We start from the raw sequence: 26,842 nt of genomic DNA on the forward strand, positions 1-26,842 counted from the left end.
TGGGATCTGGGAAGCCTCCAAGTTCCTTTGCTGAAGGGACAGAGAAAGCACCAGTGCCTGAGGAGGTAGGCAACTTTCTTCTCAAGGGAATGAATAGCCAGGGTAACAGGACCATCCCATTAAATGAGGTAGGCAACTTTCTTCAAGGGAATGAATAGCCAGGGTAACAGGACCATCCCATTAAATGGAAGAAAGAAGATACTCATGTGCCTGAAGGAAGAAGGAGGGATGTGACTAAGCAACTGGAACACACTGGGGCAATTCTGCCTATGGAAGAGGGTGTTAAGACTCCATGGGCCAGGGAAGATATGAAAGCCAACTCCAACTGGGTGAATACTGGGATCACAGTGCTGTGTATGATTGTTTCCCTGATGACTGTGATGAGGAAGCTCACAGCAACTGGAACAGAGAGACTGAGTTAGAGTCAGGGTTACCCTTCAGTGTGGGAGTGCCTCAGGGCACCTTGAGAAGTCAGTGCTGGGGCATTATAACAGTGCTGGGGTTTGGAGACAACCAAAAGGACCTGCCCAGAATGAACATGCACTGCTTGATCTCTTATTCCTTCCTTGTCCTGGGTTTAATTGAAGGGCAAATGCATCTCAGGCTCCTGTGATACCCTGAAACAGTAAAAACATCTCATGTGGAAATTAGAGGCAGGAGCGCAATTCAGAAGGATCTCAACAAATTGGAAAGTTGGGCTACAGCTGACAGGATGAAGTTCAATGCAGACTAATACAAGGTGCTACAGCTTGGGAGGAATACTAGAAAACACAGATGTAAAATAGGGCGAAGGCTGTGCTGGATAGCAGCACTATGGAAATGGACTTGGGAATCTTGCACCTAATGCATCATTTAGGTACACTACACAGGGGGTCTACTCTACTCAGCATTTGTTAGGCCTCATTTGGAGTACAGTGTGCAGTTCTGGGCTCGATACTTTGAAAAGAATTTGGAGAAGTTAGAGAGGGTCTAGAGGCAGGCAACAAAAATCATAAAGGGCGTGGAAGGCAAATCATATGAAGAGAGGCTGAAGTAGCTAGGCATGTTCAACTTGTGGAAAAGGCACTTAGGAGGGGACAAGACAGCAGTCTTCAAATACCTGAAGGACTGTCATAAAAGGGAAGAGGGAAAGCACCTCTCTCTCTTATGGCACAGAGGAGGGCATAGACCAGTAGCCTGAAACTGCAGCAAAGTAAGTTTAGACTGAATATCAGGGAAAACTTCACTGTTAGAATAGTGAGGAAATAAAATAGCCCGTGGGTGGACTCTTCATCGCTGGAGATGTTAAAAAAGAAGCTGGAAAGCCACTGGTCAGGGATGATCTAGGTGTAGTTATGCCAACAGCTAGCTGATGAGAAGTTGCTTCAACTCTGCCAGGCAGCTGAGAGGAACTGAGAAGTGAAAGGGCCTACCATTTAGCCCTTACTGAATGTATGCATGAGTGCATGTGTGCGCGCGCATGTATATGGAGGTTTGGTGGAAAACAACACCTACTTGAAGGAAGTGAGAGTTAGATCTAGAAATGTAAATAAGTTCTTTGGTACAGTGGCACAATGCAGATTAGTAGGGAAGGGCAAAGATGATGGGCTCTCAACTGTAACTACCTTCAGCCAGGCTTCTCTTCAGTTATCACTGACAGTTATTTTTTCACTGGAAGCTCAGATCAAAACGGAGCTTCAAGAAAAGGAGCAGTTAAAGGGAAGATGCTACAACACTGGTTCCCTTAACTCCTCTTTAGTCTTTATGATAATAAGAGGCTTTTAAGTACTTTCACCAGTAAAAAAGAACATAAAGGGGCAAGAAAGAGGATTTCACCTTGTGATTAGCTTTGAAAGTATGTTGGGAGAGAGAGTTCCTATTCATAAAGGGAGAGGATGCTAGAAGTCTGGGAGAAGGGGTAAAGTACAAGTGTGAACACAAAAGCTAAAAATGATAAAGGATGTGAATGGTTCTCTGCATTGAGGGCAGCTGGGATTCAAAGCAGTACCCAACTCCTTAGGACAGTGATACTCAACTCTCCAGTCCTGTAAACCAAATGAGTGGCATGGGGCCAGTCTGTGGGCCAGACCCCATGAGTGGGGTTGATCCACATGTGTGATTTGGCACACTGCTCCATCCCTCTGCATCAGATATGGCCACAGAGTGGCCTCAACACACTGGTCCCACTACGCACCAGTGCACAGGGCCCATGGGGTTCCACACAGGTCAAGAGGTTTGGCAGTAGGGGCATGGCAATTAATGCTGCCACCACTGCCACATTTACAGACCTATGGGGAGACCCAGGGGTCAGATTGACATGTCATTGTGGGCTAGATCTGGCCCGTGGGCCAGAGGTTGAGCACCTCTGCTTTAAGGAAGTGAAAATCTGCCTAGAACTCTGTTCTGCCTTTCCTTGGCACAGTTTGTTTGTTTGTTTTCTTAGTTCAGACTGGTGAAACTGCAACCATCTGGCTTAGTGGTGAGGAGGCGGTTGTGAAAGATGAGGTGAATGGGTAAGTGCCAGCCAGTTCTCTGGTATGACCTGGGCATAAGCGGGCTTTTTGTTGCATTTGTTCTAAGTTTCTCTCTCAGGGGAAGAACATGTAAGCCACAGAGTGGGATCCAGAGTAAACCACAGTCTGTGGGCTGGCTAAATGCCAGCATAAAAGACAGGAAAAGCCCCTCTCCCCCGCAATTCTCTGGCTAATGGCAGGGCATTTATGTGTGGGAAGCAATTTCTGACAGGCAGAACTCCGGGGAAAAAGGGAAATGCAAGAACCAAAACAGGCCTCTTCCCCTACAACAGTTCACTAAGATCCCCTGAGCTTTCCAGTCTCCCTCAACTTCTCCCTCTCCTGAAGCTCCTCCTTGATCCCAACAGTCAGAGAAAGAATAACCCCCAGAGATAACTGGAAAAGCCTGGGTGAACACAGTAAAAGCTCCACTTCTGGTGTAGTCCATTGCAGCTGAAGGCACACCACATTATCAGAGTAGCAATGGGGACTCATCAATCACTACACCCTCCTCTTGTTACTCACTCCTTTCTACCATGCCTCATGTAATGTCATGCACAGGGCTGTTTTAAAGGACTTTTTCCTTGTTGTTAAAATCCTAAAGCTCCTGGAATTTGCAGACCTTTTACTCTACAGTCCCTGATTCTTCCCCTAATATATTCAAGTGAGGAGGTCAGTCACCATACTGGAAGGGCAAATACTGATGCCTGCAGCTCAGTCTGATCAGAGACTGGACTGAGACTTGCCTAAAGAAAGGTCAGGTCTGTTTTTCTTGGGGACAACAAACTTCCGAAAAGTCTTTGTCTCCTTGCTGTGTTGAGATCTTGGCTACTTTCCAGCCAAGGATGAAGAGACTGGGGGCTGACATTGACCATAGCTTCTGGATTCAGCTACAAAGCATATGGCCCTGCTGTGAACCCGACAAGGGCAGGGCAGGAAAGGAGGAGAAGTTACTGTGCAAACAAAAGGACAGCAGGGGAGGCCGGAGCCCAACCACACAGAGAAATGGTTTGGAAGAGATAATAGATAAATGGAGGAGAGCCCTCAGCATTCAGGAGAGCCCTCAGCATTCACAAGCCCCACTTTAGGGAGGGCAGGAGCCTGGGATGAGCTCTGATATAAAGCAGCCCTAGAGCATCCTAACCCTGCTTAGTTAGGAAATAAACTGAACTGTAAAACCTTGGCTAATTAATTTTGACCACCTTCCTAGAAGATGGGCCAGGATTTTAACACCCATTTTATAGGGTGGAATCTGGAATATGTCTATACAGTGCCCGGGTCACTCCAAAGACCACTGCTAAGATGCAGACCCTTATTAGGGCTGGATCCAGAGATGGCACAGTGGCTGCCCCTCCTTTTCTGATCACACCTCAGGAGCAGCAGCCTAGAACTCTTTTTTAAGTGCTGAAAAAGGCAAGAATTCCCCCTGGCTTTCCCCTCTGTGCTGACACATACGCTTTTCCCCTTCCTTTCCTTCCCAATTTCCCCCTCCCCAACCTGCTGCTGCTAGTGCTCCTGCTGCCCCCAGGGTGAGGGGAGCTTATGTCCTGCTCCAACCAGATGCTGGATTCATAGAGACCTCAACAAATTGAAGGATTGGACCAAAATAAATCTGACAATGTTCAATAAGGACAACTGCAAAGTCCTGCACTTAGGATGGAACATTCTGAAAAAAAAAGGACCCAGGAGTTACAGTGAACGATAAGGCAAAGATGAGTCAACAGTGTGCTCTTGTTGCGAAGGAGGCTAATGGCACACTGGGCTGCGTTAGTAGGAGCATTGCCAAGAGGTCGAAATAAGTGATTATTCCCCTTTATTCAGGACTGGTAAAGCTACATCTGGAGTATTGTGTCTAGTTTTGGACCCCCCACTACCAAAAGGACGTGGACAAAATTGGAGGCAGTCCAGCTGAGGGCAACAAAAATGGTTAGGGGGCTCTGGCATCGAACTTATGAGGACAGTCTGTGGGAATTGGGTTTATTGCATTTGGAGGAGAGAAGACTGAGGGTGAATTTAGTAACAGGCTTCAACTACCAGAAGGATGGTTCCAAAGAGGATGGAGCTAGACCAGGGATGGGCAAAGTCTGGCCCGTGGGCCAGATTGGGCTCAAAGTGGACTGCATTTCCCAGCAGCTGCTTCCTGCATTACTGCAACTGGTTTCCATTGAGACCCCAGCAGCTGTGGGGCCAGGGTTTCCATGGAGACTGGCCCCACCAGCACTGGCAGGGTGCATGGCTGAGCTGCTCCAGGGCTGGGATCTTGTAGTGGTGACAGCGTGGTCTGGAGCCAGGACAGAACTGTGATCCACTACCTGCACACCCTGGGCAGGGGCGTGCAGGCAGCGGATTGTGTCTCTGTCCCAGCCTCAGACTACACTTATCGCTGCAAGTTTCCAACCCTGGCCACAGGGTCTCCATGGAAACTGGCCACAGAGACGCAGGCAGGAGCTGCTGGGAAATGGAGTCCAGACGCCAGCTGGATCTGCCCTTTTGTCCAGCCCTCAGCTAGACTGGTGTCAGTGGTGGCAGATAACAGAATGGGGAACAATAGTTTGAAGTTGCTGCAAGGGAAGGTTAGATTGGATATTAGGAAAAACTCTCACTAGGAGAGTAGTAAAGCACTGAACAGGCTACCCAGAGAGGTTGAAGAATCTCCATCCTTACAGGTTTTTAAGACCCAACTAAACAAAGTTTACAGTCAGTCTGAGCGAACAAAGGAAGAACAAAAAAGCAACAAAAGATGACAATAAGGGACTGAAACTGCAGTTGACAATCCAAGATGTTGACTGCCTTCTGGCACTGACAAAAAAATTGAGGGTGGGATGAGCAGCAAGCTGTCAGCCTAGCTGGTCTTTATCTCCCCAAAAAGGTGAAGAGAAAAGAAATGCAAGGAAAAGAAACTGAAACGGGTAAATAAAATAATAAATTATAAATCAAATGAAAACAAAAGTAGTATGAGATCAAATACAATTGCTGAGCAGAAATGCAGGCCACAGATGTTGGTTACTAAACTCTCTCTCATACCAGGCAAGTGAGAGAACCTGAGGAACAAAAAGTGTGCATGACCTTGTATGTCCTCTGTGCAGAACCAGTAGGGGAGGAAGAGCCAATCTTGCTCTATGAGAAATACTATGAAAGAAGTCTCTGTAAAGCTCCTGCCCTGAAGCCCTTGTTAAATGCACTGACCCAGTTGCTACTAATAAAGGCCAGCTGGCTCCCGGGCCCCATTCCTCTGACAGGTTCTGGAGCTGCATTTAAGTAACTCCACCAGCACCTGATCCTTGCTGCACAACACAGTCTTCAGTGTCTCAGCAGTTCCTGTCCCAGGAACATCTCTGACTTCCCTGAATCCTGCCCCTGCTTTCAATTTGCTCCTGTTTGGCCTCTGGATTTTCCCTGCAGATCCACTTCCTGGCTCCTGACCCTGATTTGACTTATTTTTAGATTTTGCCCTATGGATTTTCCTTTGGACTTAGTAACTGGTTTTCTGATTTCCAGCTCCTGATCCTGGCTTGGCATTTTGGCTCCTGACTTGTAGCATCTGACCCTTACCCCTACAACCTCCAGTTCCACACCTGGCTCTACCCACTAGGCCAGGTGGCCTGGTAGACCATGACAGCCACAGGCTCAGAGTTTGAAGCATACCCACTAGTCAGGAATGTGCTTGTAAACAGTTACTTGAAGAAAAATTATTTCTAATTAGAAAATGCCAATGTTTTTCAATTTCCTGACAATACACCTTCAACAGTGGTAGCAAGCTGCAAGCAAGGGAAGTCAGAAAAAACAAAGGCAGCATCGGACCCTGGCTGAACTAAATGGGGCAGCTGACAACTGACACCCAGGAATAAGCTAATCTCCTCAACGATTACTTTTCCACCAGCCCAAGGGGATCATCCTGCTTGACAGGACACAGGACTACCAGGGTAAGGGCAATCACACACCTATAACTGGTGAAGATATTGTGAGGGAACAGCTTGAGAGACTGGACATCCACAAGTCAGCTGGCCCAGATGGAATGCACCCAAGAGTGATAAGAGAGTTGGCTGACATCATAGCATGATAAATGGCAAGGATATTTGAGAACTCGTAGTGCTTGGGAGAGGTTCCTGAAAACTGGAAGAGGGCCAATGTGGTGCCTATCTTCAGGAAAGGAAAGAAGGAAGCTCCAGGGAACTACAGGCCAATCAGTTTGACCTCAATCCCTGGAAAGATCTTGGGGGGTGGAGGGGGGGGGAAATCAAAGAAACCATCAACTACAGGCTAACGGAAGGCAGCATTCTGAGAGAGCGCCAATATGGCTTGTTGCAGGTAGGTTTTGCCTGACCAACCTCATTTCCTTCTATAACCAGGTGACGCATCACCTGGACAAAGGAGAAGAGATTCAGGTCATTTATTTAAATTTTAAAAAAGTCTTTGACTTGGTCTCCCATGATGTCCTCATGGTAAAATTGGGGAACTGTGGCCTCAAGAACCTTAGGCTGGGGAACTAGCTCCGTGGTCAGACCCAGAAAGTAATAGTCGATGGAACAGAGTCAACATGGCACATGGTGACCAGAAGTGTCCCCCAGGGCTCAGTACTCAGACCATTACTCTTTAATATGTTCATAAATTATCTGGATTTAGGTGTCAGAAGCAGACTGGCTAAGTTTGCAGATGACACCAAATTACAGGGGAGTGCGGTCACGCTAGAGAATAGGCTGGCAATTCAGGCCGACCTGGACAGGCTCGCAAGATGGGCAGATCAAAACCTGATGACATTCAACATGGAGAAATGCAAGGTGCTCCACCTCGGGAGAAAAAACCCACATCATACTTATAGGCTCAGCAGTGCTACACTCACTAGCACCTGACTGAAAGACTTGGGGGTCATGATTGCCCACAAGATGAACAGAACCACCAATGTGATGCCACAGCTGGCAAAACAAATAAAACTCTGGCTTGCATCTACCAATGCATCTCAAGCAAGACCTAGGATGTCTTCCTCTCACTTTACTCGGCCTTGATGAGGCCACAGCTGGAGTACCGCATCCAGTTCTGGGCTCTACACTTTAGAAAGGATGAGAAGAAGCTTAGGAGAGTCCAAAGGACAGCCATACATGTGATTAGAGGTCAAGAGAACAGGCCTTATGAGGAGAGCCTGAGAGGCATGGGACTCTTCTGCCTGGAGAAACAAAGGCTTAGGGGTGACTTGGTGGCAACCTATAAGTATATAAGGGGTGTGCATCAGGAACTGGGAGGTTACTGTCCGAGTCTCCAGAGTCTGGAATAGAATCCCCCCAGAAGTGGTGCAAGCACCTACTCCGAATACCTTTAAGAAACACTTGGATGCTTATCTTGCTGGGGTGATCTGACCCCAGCTGACTTCCTGCACCTTGGGCAGGGAGCTGGACCTGATGATCTTGCAGTGTCCCTTTCAGCGCTAATGTCTATGAAACCAAGTTTCCAGGACTGCTCACTATTAAAAGTGAGGAGGTCCAAGGAGTTTGAAGAAAAGCAGATATACTAATGATTTTCAAAAACAAAAAGAAGAATGTTCCTGGCACTTACCATCCCTGTATGTAACACTCATCTGTAGTACAATCATGGAACAAATGCTGCAAGCAAAAAATACCACTAACCCGAAGGACAAGAGGCACAGGCAGTAATAAGGGTTTATAAAGATTAGACCTTGTCAGACAAACAGTTGTCTTTCTGGATAGAATTACAGAATGAGAGTGTAAAGATTTGGCAGGTTTTTCAATGTTTAAAAAGTATCTGATACAAATTCCTATAAAACCTTATTCATAAAGTTGAGTCAAATAAGCTTGAAGATGACAATCATGTGAACTAAAAATAGGTTGAATGCCTGGACACAAAGGGGACAAACTGCACTGATAATTGCACTGAGCTATGAGCAGAGTCAAGTAATGACTTTGTTCATAATTTAGAAAAGGGAGAGCACATAAATGGAATTCACAGATTATATTCAAGTGGTTCTGAGCTTGTACACTCTTCAGATAAGGGGCTGTATTCCAGTATATGATAAACTGCCCAGATGCTTCCTGCTTCCTCCTTCCTCCCATCTCTGTGTATGGGTTGTTTTCTAAAATGTGGGCTCTTTGGGGCAGGGCCTGGGTCATATTATACTTGGGAAGTGTACAGCACATTGTGGGTGCTACCAAAATGCTAATAATAATAATAATGAGATCAGAAACCAAGAGCTAAAGCCTCAGCTGGTATAAATCAACCCAAATTCATTGACTTCAGTGCCATTATTCTGTTTTACATAAACTGAGGATCTGACTCATGGGTAGCAAATAACATTTTGACTGAACTTGGAAAATTGCAGCTAACACTTAGAGAATAAAGATCTGAAGGAGAAAGCTTGGAGGCAGAAATGGATGAAAGAGATGGCAGGGAAAGGAAAGCAGCAAATCAAACAGAAGTCCAATGTGACATGGCAGCAAAAATGCCTGCACTGAAAGGGGCCTTATGTGCAAGGAGGGGAGAATTCTAGTGCATTCATATCTGAATGTCCCATAATCTGGGTGAGATCCTGAATGGCTTATGTCCCATAATCTGGGTGAGATCCTGAATGGCCTCCAGTTTGTCAGTAAAGAGCAATATAAATGGAGAAAAGGGAATCTTAGCTTAGTGACAGCTAACCTGGGGACGTGCCACTCTTTGATGGGCACGAGAAGGAAGAGAAATTATTTAGCAGCTACAGGGGAATTTACTTCAGTATTTATAGCAAAAATCAGTCTACGAACCACCAAGTGAAACCATGACCATGGACTACCCTGCTGCCCATTAATATGATTTGTGCCTTACCCTTCTGATGCAGGCTGGATTGATGGAGGCCGTTCCACTAAGATGGAGTAATTTTTGCTTTAATTTAGTTTATTTACCACTTTCCATGCAAAGTATTTGGGCATAAAGCTCTAAACCTAATAGATGCTGGGCTAAACAGACAGGATAAATTCACATGGGGAAGGAGAAGCCTCCTAATGGAACAGTTAGAAAGTAAACACTGTTGGTCTATTATATGCCTTGCCAAGTGCAGCAGCAGTATCAGCCATCAGGTTAGATCATATCACACACTGTTTCCCCTTCAGCCATATAAAACACTGCTGCTAATTTTGCTTTTTTGTCTGTTGATCTTGTTCTCTGAATCCCTAGTAACAAATTCTTGTCACTATCTTCAAAGTTCTCTATAATTCAGCCCTGTAACAGCTTTCCTTGGTCCTAGGTACGCTGCTGCCTCTGTTTCCTCCTCCATCCATGCAGGCCCTTGTTCTCAGATGTCCCTCCCTCTCTAGCCTGCCACATCTTGATTTTACTCAGGGTACAGGTAACTGAAGAGAAAGGCACCTAGTTAACAGGGCTTATGGCTTTGCTGGTCCTCCTGGATTTTCTCCCCCCTGAACATCCTCCGGGTTCTTCCCAAAGCCAGTCTCTTCCTTTTGAAACTTCTGAACAGACTCAGCACCAAGTTGGCTTTCTTCGTGACCCGTCAGGCTTTCCTCTAGTTCTTCTGTCTTGTCTCTTCTCTTTCTGCTCCTGCCTTCTCCCCACATACAGCCTTTCTGCCCCCCTTGCTGCTAAGGTTCTTCCTTTATACCAATGCTGCTCAAACCCAGGCCTGTGGGACCATGTCATCCAGCCCATGAGACTCTCCATGTATCTGGAAATTTGGTGGCAGGGGAGCAATTGTAACTGCCACGGTGAGATGACATGGCCCCACACCAGATAATGTCAGCATGAGGGGGGTGCTTCACAGCCATATCCAGCACATAAGACTGAGCTGGCATACTGGAACACACTCAAGCACCAATCTTACCCATTAGATTCAGCATGTTGCCTGACCCCACTCATCAGATCCAGCCCACAGACAAGCCCTGTGCCACTCATCCAGCCTGTGGGGCAGAAGGTTGAGCACCACTTGAGGTGCATGGCCTCCAACCTGCTGGTTTCTTCTTAAAGGCCTTGTCTTTTCTTCCCTGTAAGAGATCAAAGGGTCCCTGTTACAGGTCCCTCTCTCTCTTCTCCTCCCTTGTCAAGCTTTGTGTTGCCTCCTCCCCTTCTACTTTAAAAATGCTCCTACCCTGGCTACATGTTGATCAGATTTTCACACATCACCTCTGCATATTTCCACGCAGCCTCCTATGTCCAACACAACCTTTCTGGAGTTGGCTGCAAATGATATAACCTTTCCAAATATAAAGACCCATTTCTGCCAGTCTGTCTATAGCTAATCACATTGACTTACATATGAATCAAATGTTAATTGTCTATCATTATTTCCCATCCCCTCATGCTTGAGTACCTCTTTGTCCTTAGGTTGTGAGCTCCTTGGTGGAGGGCCCATCATACTCAAATAACTGGAAAGCATCCAGTACTTAGTTGGTGCTACTATGTGAATAATCGATCAACCATCGTACCTAGACACATTCCCTATCTGGCACAAAGGTACCCCTTCTTTTTATATATAAGTATAATTTGAAACATGCCACCTATTCCCCCCATGCATACAGCTCACACCTAGCATACTGGGTTAAAGGCAGTGCAGAAGAGCTGCCAGTGGACAAAGACACTTCCAAGTCATCAGTCACAGAAAAGGAAACAAAATGCTCACTGGTGCAGCAAGGTACTTTTTAAGGGCATTACATCTCAGAGAGGTGCCCACAAAAACCATGACACAAGCTCATAAGTTCTTGGGAACCGACTGGCCTGCCTAATCAAGGCAATACTCAAGCCATGACTGGAATTGGAGTATCAGATGAAAATGTCTTCTACATGGCCTGGAGATACGCTTCACAGAGGGCTTAGAGAACAGAGAACATGATGCCCCTTTAGAAGTACAGGCCTTTTCCACTTGGGTTTTGCACCTCCCCCTGCTGCTAACACAATCAGACTCTCTCACCTCTGCTATTATACTTCTCATCCATAGATTTCAAAGCACTTCATGCAAGTAGGTCAAGTATCAGACAAAGGAACTAAAGAACAGAGAAGTAAACCAATTTGCCTAAAGTCATCCAGCTACAAGGTAGAGCCAGGAAGAAAGAGATGGTTCTTGAGTTCCAGAGCAGCACGCCTAGCTACTGAATCACAGAATCAGGTGAGTTGGGGAACTAGTATTAGCCAGTCTGGAGAGCAGAAAAAATCAACTAAGAGATTCCAATCCCTGGTGGAGGCTCTGAGCAGAGAACCCAGATGAAAGTTATGCTGTGGAACACAGAGTGTGCGCTGTGCATCGCTGAATCCTGAAGTGAAACTCCTGTTCTCCTTCCTACTATTCCACATGGCCATGCTTCACTGACAGTGCATAGAGCTACCAGATTCTCTTGGCAGGCTGCTCTTCCCCATGTCCACATCACACACAATGCTCTAAAATACTGGAGCAATTTCTAGAAGGATGTAGGGTTTTTTCGGCTTTGCGCAATGAGTTTTTGGATGAGAACAACAGTCATTGGCTATTTCAAGCCAGTCTATCCAGAGGTACAAACGTGCAGTATGTGGGGAGCCCACAGCAAGGTGCGGAAGGTTGCTAAAGATCCACTGCTGCTAAATAAATACTGGCCTTTCCCAGCCCGAAGTACCTTGTCTGCAAGGGTACACTGGTTTTTGCGGCACACTGTCTCTCTCTCCAAGATATGAATTAACACTCACCCTAAGAAGGGATTGGGGAAAATGTCTGGAAATGATTTTTTTGGCTGCTGATGTATAGCAAGAGAAAGGGGTGGAGAAAAAAAACAAGGAGGAAGTGAAGGAGAGAAAATAGAGAGGGAGATGAAAGGAAAAACATTAAAGGTGAAGATTTTCCAAAGTGCGTTAGGCAGAAGGGCCTGGTCACCTCTCCTTACTTCTCCCTTTACCTCCAGCTATGGCATCAATTAAAAGTAGCTAAAATACTTAAAAATACTGTTTGGATGTGATTTTACCTCAGGAGACATCATTGAACAGTAAAACATCCTAGGCTTAGGAGGGACAGGGCTCAGGTAACAGGGAGCAGGAGAGAGGTGGGCAGACCTGGGTGTGGTATGAAGAACAATGAGTGAAAAGATATACGTGTGTATGGAGGGGGAGAGGCTGGAGAATGGTGATCAGGAGTTGAGGCAGGAGGTTTATTGGACAACAAGTAGGACCTACAGGATCAGGTCTGGTAGATGAGCAGGAAGAGAGTGGTGGTGATGGTGACTGGTAAGAGAAAGTGAGATGGGAGCCACAGTACCACGTGCTGGCTGGAGGTGAATGGATGGCAATGAACAGGAGAGTGATTACAACGGGAACTAAACGTGAGATGGCAGCCTGGGCAACAGTGAGTGGGAGAGGACTGTAACAGTGACGAATAGAGCAAGACAGGGGCCAGATTGGTGGCTAATAGGAGGGAGAGGCAGGGTGGTGGGGGAGTAGGAGACAGAGGCAGGTGACAGGGTATAGGACAGGGAGGCTGGAGTGGAGCAGGCAATGAGAAGCCTGGAGAGGTTATGGGAAGCGGGTAGCACAGGAGGGGCTCAGTAAAAAAAAACCTGTAACTGACAGGAGAGGTCTGTCTGGTTCCAGGCAAAGACAAGTGGGAGAGGTGGTGTCCAAGAAACACTCTCTCTTTGAAGATGTGGTTACACTATAAGAAAGGCCATGCTAAACAAATTGCCTCTCTCATTAATGGCAACTTCAGATCTGCCTGAGCTTGTGGCACACCAACGGCCTCAATACTGCAGCTCTGAACTGCTCAGCTTGTGGGGGAGTGAGCAGAGGTTTAACAAAGAATCACTTTAACAGAAACTCCTGAGTAACGGCTCTGCCCCAGGCCAAGAATAACATCAGCTCAATGTCGGCAATTAGAAGAGGGCTCAGCCAGGCTCCATGGCCAGCCTCAGCCTCCTCACAGGCACGCCATGGCTCACAGCGCTCCCCTGAGCTCATCAGCAGTCACTGCTGCCTGCCCAGAGCCCCTTGGACAGAGATGAAAGAGAGGCCTTCTGCTCCTGCTCAGAGGGGCAGCAAGTGGTTTGGTGGTGGGGGAAGTTTAGGGAAGGAAAGCAAACAGAAGAGCCAGAGCCTCAAGAGAACTTGTGCAGGGAGCAGAGCTGGGAGCTGCTGCCCCCTTCAGTCTTCCTCTCAGGAAGCAATGAGGGTAATTGGGCCACAAACTATTTTAGGGACCTTGCTATTCTAATTTGTACTTCTGATAAGTGAGAAAGGTGTTGGAGACCTGCATACTATACTTTTGATTTTGTTTGAGTCTAATCCTACCAGACTGCACAGTAAACTATCAAGATCTCCCCCAGGTTCAGGTCAAATAATCTGAACTAAGTGCAAGTCCACAGAGCTGCAGCTCCCACTGCCCCACAAGCAGCATCCTTGCTGGAAATCTGCCTTGAGTGGGTCCTATAGGTGTAGAACCCAGCACCGATACTTGGGCAGGCTTTTGTCAGTTACCTGGTGTCGAGCTCGACTCTGCTCCAAGAGCTGTCGGGACTGAATCTTCTGCTGCTGGAGTTGCTGCACAGCAAAATGAAGCTGATAGCTGCCGGCACTTGGCTGATACTTGGGATATGCCAGTTGGTTCCCTTTCACCTTGCTGTAGACACTGTTCTCCAATTCCCCTTCCCAGGAAAAGCCATCACTCTCTGGAACCCTGAGAAAAGAAGAGGCATCACACATCTTCACTTGCCTTCCAGCTTTGAGACCCTGCATGCAAGACTGGGAGAAACCCTGCTCACAAGGCATTGTGCGTCTGCCCAAGAAGTCCCTAGTAACTTGCAAGGCATACGACTCTGCAACAACTGGGTAGTATAGGCAAGCAGCAAACATGCAGCAAATGTTGAGAGCCAACTGTGGGCTTCATAATGAACCTCCTGTACAGGCACCAATTGTGTCTTGAACTCTGGACTGGCACTATATTACCTTGCCACCAAGCCAGAGGAGAAAATGACAAAGAAAAAAGAAAAGGAGAAGTCCAAGAGCAGGACATGACCATGGCTAGCTACCACTGAAGAGGAACAGCCAACCTTACAGCCCCCACAGAGCTGAGCTAATGAAATCCTATAACTAAGGAGCTAGAGGGCATGTTTAAGATTGTAAAGATTTAGCCAAAACATTAGAGGAAGTCTTAACCACTCTCATTCCAAATAGGCAAATGCTGTAAGTGGTGTGAGGACGGATGGAATGAGACCCGCACCTGCAGGAAGGGCAAGGAGACAGCTCATACAAGAGTGGGAGGGTTAGGGAGCATTTGGACACGTAGTAGCTCCATGCAGTTATGACTCAAAAGCCTGAAGGGTTTCAGAGGTTAGGTTAGTTCTTCATCATTTTTAGTAACATAAGCCCTGTCTCAGGGTTGCAAAGGAGAAAGTTTGTTAAACAAGCAAAGGTCTTTTGCAGAGGCTGGAATTTTTACAGCCTAGGCTTGGAAAAAGGAAGCTCAGCTGTGGCCCACAATGTGATAAGCACTAACAGGAGCTCACGTTTGCTTTGAAGTGTGTGAACCTGATTCAGAAAACAGCTACAGCACTTGGCAAAGGCAGGCCCATGGGCTTTGTGGAGGGCAGATGGCAGAGTGACAAAGCCACCAGGTGTCCTGGAGATCCAAGGATAGACCAGCAACCCATATTCCATCTGCTCACAGGCACTGACACTACATGGTTGGCTCAATCCTGGCACCCTGCCAAAAACCCTTAAGGGCATGTCCTTACTGAGCTCTGCCATTCTTTCCTCCCACCATGCCCTACATCTAGATACTCTCTTGGGGCTCTCACAGACTTCCCTTGAATTTCCTGTGCACGCTGAAACTAATTGGGATTCAGATGATACTTATTGCTGCTGCTTTGTGCTGCAAGCCCAGGGAACAGGCAATGTTTTGGGACAGTGAGTACCCCAGTCTCCCCACTTCCTTGCATCCTTACAAAAGCTCCTAATTCCCCAGACTCTTCCTGAGGCTCTCTCTGAAAACCTAGCCTCCAAGCCAATCCAGACCATCTTGAAGATGATCTGTATGCTTCCCAGAGAGGACTAAGAGCAGGGACTCTACAAACATTAAAAGGTCTATCTTCACACACCTGCTCAGTGGCAATGGAGCAAGACAGGCCCAGCAAAGGAATCTGATTGCTAGCTTCTCCCTACTGCTAACTATGGGAAACCCTCTGCAAGGAGCTCCCAATCAAATCCATTTTATGTGGGCCAATGACAAAATGACTTTCACCTCCTTGCCCCTTTGCACTGCTGTCTGCAGGTCATCTCCTCAAAGGAAATTTTGACTAGAATCTTTGCAAATGACTTTTGTCCCCAGCTGACTGGAGCTTTCTTGTCTTCCCCTTCTCAAAGTGTGAGAGGCAGGAGGGTGTGGCAGATAAGCCACAGGCCTCACTCAGGAGAAGCTTAGATCTGGCTCTGCCCACTGGCTTTCAACAAGTCACTGCACCTTTCTGTTCATCTTTCTTCTTTTTTCCCCCCCCTCCCACTCTCAGATTTTCCTTCTCCTGTTTACTCTGCTAGATCTCCTCCTCTTCCTCTAACTAACTCAATGAGTGAGGACCAAACTCTGAGGTACCTAGTGTCTAGGACAGCGGAGGGCAATTATTTCAGCTGGAGGGCCACTTAACCAGTTTTGGTGAGCTGTGGAGGGCTGCATGAGCAGCCCTACCCCCTGGTCACTATCTTAAAACCAAAAGTCCCACCCCCTAACCCCTGACCTTTGCCACCAGAAGTCCCTCCCCTAGGCCCCCCAGGAAATATGCCTTCTAGGAGGGGAGGGTTGCCATCTTGGAACTGGAAAAAAAACCTAATCATACACTAAACACCTACTATAACATTTTAATTATTACAAAAATATTTATCATGTTTTGTGTTTGTGTACCGTATATAGAGATGACTGCATAAAAATTAAAAAATAAAGTCTTACTCTTGTAGTGTGTGTGGAGGGGAGGTTGTGAGGGGGTGTGGCTGCATGTGGGGGGAGGGCAATGGGGGACTCCCACCCATGGTGCACTGCCCCAGCTGCCAGCAGCACCAGCAGGCGAGGGCGCTCCTGCCCAGTGGCACATGGCTCCAGCCAGTGCTGTGCGTGGTGGCGAGAAGTGCATCCTGCAGCCCCCCACACTTGCATGGCACCAGTGCAAAGCTCCACATGCTGGAGCTGCTGCCTTTGCTGCTCCCTGCTGCACAGGTCCCGGGACTCCATGGGGAAGCAGGGGCCAGGGCTCCCCTCTATTTCCAGCAGAGTCCTGAGACCTGTGCAGCCAGGGGTGGAGAAGGCAGCCAGTTCCAGCACACAGCTTTCCTCCAGTGCCCCAGGCACATGGCACAGAGTCCTGATAAGAGGCAGGCTACGCTCCTCACGTGCAGCGCTGGCCAAAGCCACGCACTGCCAGCACCTGCGCCAGGCACAAGCGCCCCTGCATGCCGGTGCTGCACACCATAGGGGAGAATCCCCACATTCCCCACCCTCCCTCACACCCTTACCCTGCCCACCCAAGCTCTGCACTCCACACTGCCACCAGCCACAGACCCATGCTTCCTGCTCCCACCACTTCTCTACCTGTTGGCCAGAGTGGGCTGGACGCCAGGGAAGCCAAGCAGGTCCCCTGGCAGCTGCATACTGGCCAGGCCAGGCCATTCCATGCATAACTGGAAGCAAGGTGCAATAGGGTATGTTGGGGTGGGGGGTGCATACGTGGGTGCCTCACTCCCACTCTCATGGGCAGAATGGCTCAGCAAGGTACAGTTTGTTGGTGAGCACCCATGGACTGGATGAAAGTGCCTGGTGGGCCAGATCCGGCCCATGGGCCACATTTTGCCCACCCGTGTCTCTCCCTACATGAGCATACAATAAAGCCATTGCTCCCCAGTACTGCTGGGTCCTGCTCTGAAGCTAAACTTTGTTCATCATGCACATGCTGCAAACAGAGCTGGGGAAGTACTACAAGCCTTTCAGCACTGCTCCTTACATTTCTTTTTATTGCCATTTTTGAGGCACCTTGTGCTTTGTGCATCACAAGGCATATGATGTCCATCTGCTCCCTCATCAGGAATGATACCCATATATTCCCTTATCAGTCAGACCTGCTCCTAATATTGTTTTTATCAAGTTGCTGCCATCTGGTCCTTTTCCCATGTCCCTAGACTAACATCTAACCCTCCCAGGACACAGATCCTGACCTCATTCTCTATGCAGATGGTAAAGCCCCACATGTGAAACAGCTGCAGCAGCTGTGCTCTAAACAAAGCTGGAATCATGCTAACAACTGAGAAACACAGAGGAGATTGCACCAAAACTACAGCACAATCTGGGGACACCTTTGGGGACCATCACTTGCAGAAACAAGACACTTGCTTCAGTAGATACAAAGACTGAAAAGCAATCACAAACACAGCTAGCATTAGTGAAGGAGCCACCTTTCAATGCCAGCAAAGGACCTTGAGCTTCTGCTCCTCAATTTAAAGCTAACAAACATTCTGCCTGCTTTTTGCCTGAGGTGAATCACCTTTTTTCACATCAGTTTCTCATCCTTTGGTTATGGCAAAGGAGGAACAAGCAGATTTTGTTCTGGATTATGAAAGTCAACAGTCAAATTTCCCTTCAAATCCCTGAAGCTTTCACTAACAATCCACCACAGAAAAGTGTCAAAAACCAACATTCACCCCATGTAGAGGAGACCTGAGGATATATTTCATGGATATCGCCATGTTACTGTAAAAGTGACACTTCCTAGTTTACAGCCAGATCAGGCTCTTTAGCTTTAGTGTTGATAGTCAGTGGCTATGGTAGATCGAAGAAAATCATTGGAGTGTCCATTTTCAGTGACAGCATCCATATCAAATAAGTACTTTTCTGCATGAGTACACTTCATAGTTTATAAGACCCTTTACGATATTTTTTCATTTGCTTATTTTTTTCAGCTGAAGCTGAAACTAAATACAGCTCCATTGTGCGTAACAATTTGTGTAGGTGTAAGTGTGGTCCACTAGGTAGCAAAGGGTATGCAGTTCATAGTGCAGGGCTTAGGACCATATGCAAAGAAAGATACCTGGCTTTCAGCTCTGCATCACCATACGTGGTATTTTATAAAATCAGCTACGAGGAGTTTGAGAATCAAGGTGCTGGTGCCAATCAAATACTCTAAACCCCCAGGCACTTTTACCTCTTTGCCATGCTCTCAGGGCAGCTTAATACTGACGTTGCCTTTTCTCAAACTGTCTGCATGCCGTTTTGTTGAAGCAAAGGTCACCTTTAGGCTACACTTCTGGGCATTTTTCCTGTCTTAAGTGCCCTGCAGCAGGCTCAGCACAAGGAATTAACAGCTGCCCTTCCTCTCTTCTACAGAGCTGTTACTTAAACAATCTGTGCTTCACTTTACCTCTCTACTGAACCCCAGACTGCTGAGCACTCATTTGTTTCAGCTTAAGATTGTCACTTGTACACTAACAACTGTTGGCTGCCTGGACACTCACTTATGCATGCACATGCACCCCCCCCCCGAAAAGATTAGATTTCAATGCATTACCCAGACTGGTTGTGAACAGTCTTCTCCCCGATCACTCAGGATTATTTATAGGTTGCTTAGTGGAAACCTGGCTAGCATTGAGGCTTTCTACGTCGCAGAAATCTCAGCCTTGGTGGTATGGCCCATTCTTCACAAGCAAGAACTTCTGTCCTTCCAGCAACTCTAGGGGCTACATGGTATTTTTGGCAAGAGACCAACTGTATTCCATTCTTTGAACTGCATTTTTCATGGATCCTGGGCCATAAACTCCCCTTCCTCCTCAGAGGTCTTGAGACCTTTCTTTGCTGCCTATTTCCTGTACCACAGCGGGTACATAAACATCCTTGCATCTGAGAACAACTCCAAACAGAACTTCATATTATGGTGGCTCAAACTCAGCCCAACAGTATTCAAATACCTTGCACCAATCCTTACATCTCTGCTTCAAAATTCCTAGTCCCTCTGTGTCTCTGTCTGGATCTCTTTGGTGATGCACTGTTTTGCTGAAAGAGACCCAAGGAAACTTCCTGAAGTCAGCTGGCTAGACTTCTGCCCTGGTCTGATTTTAAAAGGTGATTCTGTTCATTGACTGGGAAGGAAGAGAAGAGAAAAAGCCCAGCTGGATTCTTGCACCCAACTATAAGCTGAGTTGATTATCTCTGCCCACCTGGAGGGGACTGAAAACACAGCCTTCTATAACAATGAGGAGTAAGAAGAAGCTTGGAGAGAACATAAGCTTACTGAAGACCACACACTTTGAATCTTGTATTGACCAGAACCATCTCCTTTGGAGTTCATGCTACTGAAAGAATAACGTTGGCAAACAACCACAGCTTGCATCTCTATAGCCACTTCCTTTCCAAAGTGCCCCACAGCATTTCACAAGCTTGAGTGAATAAGCAGGATCTTTCACCTGCTGATATAATGCAGCCATTTCTAGGATGGGATATGACAGGGCAAGAAAACAGAAAAGAAACTTTATCAAACTGAAAACGTAGAAAGAATGTCAGGGAGTGCAATGCAGTTGGAACTGGAATTTGTCTGTAAAACCAGAGCTAAGACTTGCACTCATGTAAAGCAACAAGGGATTTTTAACCATCCCAAGTGATCAGGCCTCTGTTTTAGATTTCATCTGAACCTCTCTTCCAGTTGCACAAGGATGTGCAGCAGTATGATGGACAGTGACTCCATGAGAAAAGTGCCAGGTGCCAATACCATCTCCCATATTTCCCTGAGAATCACCAATGTAAGTACAGACATACTGCCTTTCAGAAGTGCTCACGTCATACAGAAATTTGATAAAAGAGAGGCTCCAATGCATGCTCAAGTTACTTTTGAAAACTGGACTCAAAGTAATATTTTCAAAAGTGCCTACATCTAACACTGCTTAGCTTGTGATATCTGATAGGATCACAGCACGAAGTGGCACAGCTGCAGGCTTAGCGAACCACAAAGAATTATTCCTTTAAACAAGGAAGCAAATTGACAATGAAAGTATTTCACATCCTTTCCTGTAATGGCTGGAATTAAGAATAAAGGCCAAAGTGCCAAGAAGCAAAAAAGGAGTCCAATGCTCCCACCTTGCCATGGAATGCAAGAATCCCTTGGGCAATGGCTCTTTACCCCTGGGACATTAGAAGGTACGACAAGGCCAGGAAGATTTCTGAGCAAAGCTATGGTGGGCACCAGCTGGTACAAAGCAGTTAATATTGTAAAGAATGGCTCCGTCTGGTGAGGCAGCCCCCAGAATCCTGCTGAGTTATGTTGCAGTGCTCAAAAAACATAGAACATTTTTTTTGGCACAGTCTGCACCCTCTTCCAGCTCTAACAGGGTCTGGACTCAGGCTGGCCATGGTGTGATGATAAACATGGTGGAACACAACTTAGGACACTGGGGGCCTGGCACTGGGTAGGACAGGCCTAGCCTCTAACAAGCCCTTTTTTCCTTCTCTTTCCTTTTTTTCCCCTCTCTTAAAGTAGTGAGCCTTTGTAGATGGCTTCTTCCTGGGCTTCATGGTTATGGGGGGATGTCTGAGAAACAGTGACTTCGATTCAGCTTGGCCAACAAGAGTCTACACTTTAACACAGCCTGTGTAATGCATGAGCCCCTAGCACCCAGTTGAAGAAAACTCCAAAAGCCATGGAGAGAACTAAGCACATTTGACATTCCTGAATGAGTTACTGTCAACACTTCGGGAATTCTCTGTAGCATAGGGAGCTGTCCAGAGCCTCAGTGCAGCAGGGACATGCAGACAGCAAACAGGAAGGCTGTAACTGCCCCACATAAAACTGGGATGCCATTACATGGTTCACAATTTGCCTTAAAAAACTGCACAGCAAAGCCAAAGAAAAAGATTTAAAGTTAATGAGCAGACTGTCCAGGTTGGCTTGGCAAGACTAACCCGTGGAACTGCAGCCTGAGTTCAAATTCAGTTCACTACGACAAAATCTCTAGTGGTGTTTGAAAGTGTTGCAGCGATGTAAGAGGTTTCCTGTTCCCCTGCATCAATCAGCACCTCCCTTCTTAGTGAGAAGGCACAGCTGAAGGCAATTTAAAACTCTGCAACTCTCCTATTACCTACCTGTTCTTCTCAACAGCCAGAACTACATAAACAGTTAATGGAAGCAACTATTCACTTAGATCCAAGAGAGAGCAGGAAAAGTACAAGGGCAGCATAAAAGACAAACTCAGACCAGAGTAGACAGGAGTGCTGGAAGGAGCAAGACAAAAAGAGTGGTTCTGCACACCAGCACCAGTCATCAGTCCTTGGCCCAGTTCAATTATTTCTCACAGTTTGCACCTTTCTGCTGGAAATCCTGATGATGTTTCAGTAATTTTTTTCAGGGCTGAAACAGACATTGTCTTTGTGTTGTCATAAAAATGTTTATGGTGGCAAAAAGCAAAAGTAAATAGACATCCGCAACCTTTGTCATGCCACAAATGCTTAAATTTGTGGTTGCAATAAAAGGTAGTAATAATTTGTGCTACTTTATTGCAGTGAACTTATTTGCTTTACAGCAGGAGAGTGCAGGAAGCCTTGAGCCATCCTCACTCTCCAACCATCCCAGGCAGGCACTCCCTGGGTATGAGAGAAGCTCAGTCCTGCATACCCCAGGAATTCCCACAGTATCAGGCCCCTCAAGCCTCAGGAGCACTGGCCCATCTTTCCCTGTTTCCAGAGACGCCCCAGAGATTTCCAGGAGTACATCTCTGGAAACAGGGAAAGCCCTTCCCTCCTTCTAGAGACACACCTCAGATACTGCCAGGGGCATGTCCTTGGAAGCAGGGATTCCTGACTTTTCCCACTTTCAGAGACAAACCCCAGACTACCAGGTGTGCACCTCTGGAAGCAGAAAACATATGGCCCATTGTCCCACAAGATCAACAGGAAGGAAAATTATGAGTGCTTCACCCAGCAAAACAGATCAGCTGTGCCAAGACACATCCCTGCACAGTTGATCTGCTTCATTTGGCAATGTTTATTTATAGCCTCAGAGTCACAGGAACTAGGGAGGATACCTAGCTTATCTCTTCCCAATTAGGGAAGGGCAGGATTAGGACATTGTCCAGTGCTCTGAGCAATCTCGTTAGTGTTCAGCATCTCCTGTGATGGATCATGTATGACTTCCTTTGAGAGACATCTCCACAGGCTACTCCATCTTGCTGTCAGGGAATTTTTCATGAGATTTTAAGCTAAATTTACCGTTTCGCAGTTTCATCACTTCACCCATCATTATCTCTCACCCTGCTCTGGGCCTGGCCCTTCTTATTTATGAACCCTTAGTCAGAGCTCTGCCACACCAGACACTTAACTCCCTTAATTTTCCCCCGTCACTCAGCTCCTCCAGACCCCTAATCATTTATTGCTCCATTTTGTCAATGTTTTGCTAATGAGATGTCCATAACTAAATGCAACATTCTAGAAGTAAACGCATGGAAGCCATGCAAGTGCCGGATTATCCCCTCCTTGATCTTTCACCCAGTTCTATAACTACTGCTCTAAAGCACATTGTTCTTTTTGGTGCACACATCCCATTACAAACTCAGGTTGTATTTGCTTCCCAATCTCACGTCTACCCAATTCCTGCTTCTCTCTGCTATTGAGTACCCAGGATTCGGCATTTTTCAATGCTTACACCATACTGTTGTAGGTAAGAAACACTGACAAAACTAGCCTAGAGGACCACAACCAGGTAGCCTGGAAGGAAGGCAGCAGGTGAGGAACAGGATATATGCAAGAGGGCTGCATGGTGGAGCAGCAGGATTGATCAGGATGAAGGACATTGGCATAACTATGTAAGGGAAGCCTGCAAAGAATCTACCTAAACTATTCCTGGATTTAGCTGGCATTATCCACCTCTTACATTCAGGAGCACTAAACCTGCCAGTCTTATTAAATTAAATAAAATATTTAGTTTTCAGCAGAGCCAGTTTTTGTTGGGCCCTAGTAGCATCTTTGGCTTTCTGCCGAGCACATCATGCTGCCAGCCTCTCTGATCTGGGGAATACTTGGCAGGTAAATAATGTTGGGGTTTTTTCCTCCTAACACAGGGCAGCTTTGAGAATTCACTTGTACAGAAACTAAATCAAGAGGAAAGTGAGTGGCCAGCTGGCTGGAAAGTTCAATACCTCCATCCCACTGCGGCTCATCTGGTCATTTGAGAAGCAGCAAAGGCAGCTGAGCATGTCTCTTCCATGTGATCCAGATTAAGGAGCTCACACAGTACACACTCCTTCTCCCCTCAGTTAGTGCAAGCAGAGGGCTGAGGCATTCTGAGGGGAATTTGGTCCTGGCCTCCCATTGCCTGCATATGCTCCCACATCTGCATACACAGACCTAACCTGCTGGAACACTAATAGCAGGGTGCACATATGATGGAAATACTTACGGATGAAAAGGGAGCCCACTACCCTCCCCCTCTTTTATGAGTTTTCAGGAAGAGAACCTATTCACATCTGATGTGCAGCTGGTTGCATGGACCCCTCTCATGCCAATGTCAAAACAGCAAATAAATATGAAGGTCAGGAAGAGCAGCTGAACACTGTAAGGAGGCAAGTCACTCCATCAAACTGGGAGCTGGATGATTTTGTCAAGTTGGGCTTGGCCAACCTGCTAGCTAGACCCCCACTTGAACTCAACCACTCTTCCTACATGAGACAAAGCCTGTGTTCCTCATGTGTGAAAAAGTTGAAGCATCTTTTGCCCAGCACAGAGAACAAGAAGCCTAGGAGGTTTGTATACACCAGAAATCTGGTAAGGGCTATCCCAAGTAGGTGTCCTTATGTAAGCACCTGACATGGATGCATTGAACTGAGTGCAAGTCACATTTTGCACCCATTTCCTTCAAACCCTTTCTTCCCTCCTTCCCACTCCTCCATTAGTTTACAAATATATAGAAGACAGGTCTAGAAAAGCCTTGCTGGGTCCCAGCCAGTCTGTTATACTTATTAGAGCTTTTTCCATGCTAATTTTACATTACAAGGGGTGGAAGGTAGCAGCAACATTTGCAGGTGGGGAGTGTAACACTCGGGAAGGACATCTCTGTTTAGAACATGTCGGTGACTATGAGCCAGAAATTAAGCTCTTCTGAGCTGATACCTGCACACAGACACAGTCCCTCTATGTCTCTCCTGAGACAAAAGGGTTAAAACAGAGCTAGCAAGCTTGCCTTGTGCCCTGTAATGCCTTCTTTGAAAAGCCGCTCACAGTTTACAGGCAAAGAGTGAGAGTGCAGCTGCCATCCCAGCCAACATTTGGTTCCTATTACAGTGAATAAATCTCCCCCTCCCCCTTTTCTTTTTTCCTTTTTATATTAAAAGTCCATCAAACACATTTTTTTCTCCTTAATATTTTCCATTAAATTTCCTCCTGCGTAGGCTTTCCCAGAGCACTGCACTCCTTGCTGTTTGTGTACTTGCAAAGTCGGCAAGATCCCTTACGGGAATGAAGAGAATGGCTGAAGCCCCTGTCCCACTTCCAGGCTGCCAGTGAGAAGTAACTGCTGGGCTACACTGGTAAACCCTACAGTACTCCAAAAGAAAATATATGGTAGACTACTACATGGGTTCAAAACAGACGTGGGCAGAGAGAGAACAGAGTCTACACCCCACCTAAGTCTGCACCTACAGGAAAGTAACTGGCTACAAGTGAGCAAAAGTACTCCCCATCAACCTAAGTGCCACAGCCCCCACTAGGATTTTAGATGGGGTAGGACAAGCTGATATTGCATCTGCTTCAGATTTGCTCAGTGGCTGTGCAATCCACACATACATTCTGCTTCAGGTCCAAATGCCCCGATAAGGTTGTGACCATCTAATCATGTACATTATGTTAATAGACGATCACAGGCATATGCTGCATAGATCATACATGCACTTTCTAGTCCCAACACAAGGTTAGAGAGGTCATACTGGTTGCTTTAAGGATGGTAATCATCTCTGAGTTCATATGACTGTTATGACATCCACATGAAACTGTGCACTCCCCTTTCCTCAGCTAGATCCAACCAGCCACCAACTTCCCCAGAACTAGTGGAAGTCATTTTGTCTAGAGCAACCCAATCTCCAAATGAAAATGTTTATGAGCAAGAAGAGAAGGAAAAAATAGTATCAAGTAAACTTTTTCAAATCATTACAGCTCCTTGTAAGCTCTCTCTCCCCCCATCTTACCCTGGAGTTAGGGGACACCATATTTGAAGAAAATAATTTTCCAGAGAAATGCAAGCCTGCCCAAAGAGCCTGCAGGACCATTTGCTGGCAGACTAGTTACTTTTTTGTGAAATTAGGGATGTACAGTCAAAAAAGAGATATAGAATGGAATTGGTTTTGAACTATAACTACACCATTCTGGCTTCCTACTGTCAACCATTAGTGCTCGAAGAGAAAATATTTCTCTTCAACCAACACTGGAGACTTAAAAGTAAATAAACAAACAAACGAACAAACCTCTTTGCTGCATCTGTTGGTACTTTCCTTGAACCTGTCCCCTCTATTCCTGATGCTGACTTGTCTGGACTGGGCCATAAAATGGCAACAAAGGAGTGGAACAGTTATATTCTTTTTTAAAGCCTCACGAACAAAGCAGACTCTTTCTGTGAAGCAGGTCAGGAGTCTCAATTCTGCTTTTTGCCCTGAGAAAATAATACTTCATAGTACCAGCTTCTTGCTAGAGGAGATTCTCTTAGTTAATGACACATGAAGGCCTGCCTATCATTCTTATTTTTAGGGGTGCATCAATAGAGATTTTGGGGGCAGACACTGATAGCCACTTTTTAAGGAGGCATATTGGTCAGTACCAATCTGATTTCTGATACCAGCTGTGTGCAGCTGGTAAGTCTGTTGTGGTGGAAGGAGAGGAGGCAGAAAGCCAGGTGGGGTGCAGATCAAGGCCCCTGCAGTGAGGTAGTGAGGCTGAAGCTGAGCCTGGCGCTGTCCATCTGGAGAGGGGCATGGGACAGAGCCATGGTTCATTCAGGGGCATGGGTGGGGGGGGCAACTCCTGGCACTGTGCACACCCTGGGATGGCACTGTGGAGGGGTAGTGCCCCAGATCTGTGCGGGGTGGGGCAGGCTGCAGCTGTGGGCTGGGGCCAAGGGCAGTGCTGGGCTCTTCCTGGCAGGGGCTGGACCAGGACAGCCCTGAGTGCAGTCCCGGTCCAAACCACCACCCCTCCCTCAGGAAGAGCCCAGTGTGGCCCCGGCCCCAGCCCCAACCACCCCCCGCGCAGGTCTGGGGGCCACCCACACCTGTGCCTTCCCAGGGTGCGCGCAGCAGTGGGAGCTGCTTCCCCCCAGCCCTGATGAGCCACGGCTCCGTCCTGTGCCCGGCCCCGCCCTAGCTGGACAGCCCCTGCCCCAGCCCTACTCCCTCCCTCACCACAGGGGCCT

The 26,842-nt window shown here is 47.0% G+C and overlaps 1 protein-coding gene across 1 annotated transcript in view; it reads right to left on the reverse strand.

The window, feature by feature from the left end:
* The window catches only part of TTLL5 (tubulin tyrosine ligase like 5), a 218,412-nt gene that overhangs the window by 48,979 nt on the left and 142,591 nt on the right, over nt 1-26,842 (reverse strand). Inside the window, exon 30 of the mRNA XM_019518782.1 lies at nt 13,914-14,112. Coding sequence (XP_019374327.1) covers nt 13,914-14,112 — 199 coding nt within the window. The remainder of the gene's footprint in view (nt 1-13,913; nt 14,113-26,842) is intronic.

This window comes from Gavialis gangeticus, unplaced genomic scaffold (genome assembly GCF_001723915.1).
Source record: "Gavialis gangeticus isolate Ggan-Ray unplaced genomic scaffold, GavGan_comp1, whole genome shotgun sequence".
Taxonomy (NCBI): Eukaryota; Metazoa; Chordata; order Crocodylia; family Gavialidae; genus Gavialis; species Gavialis gangeticus.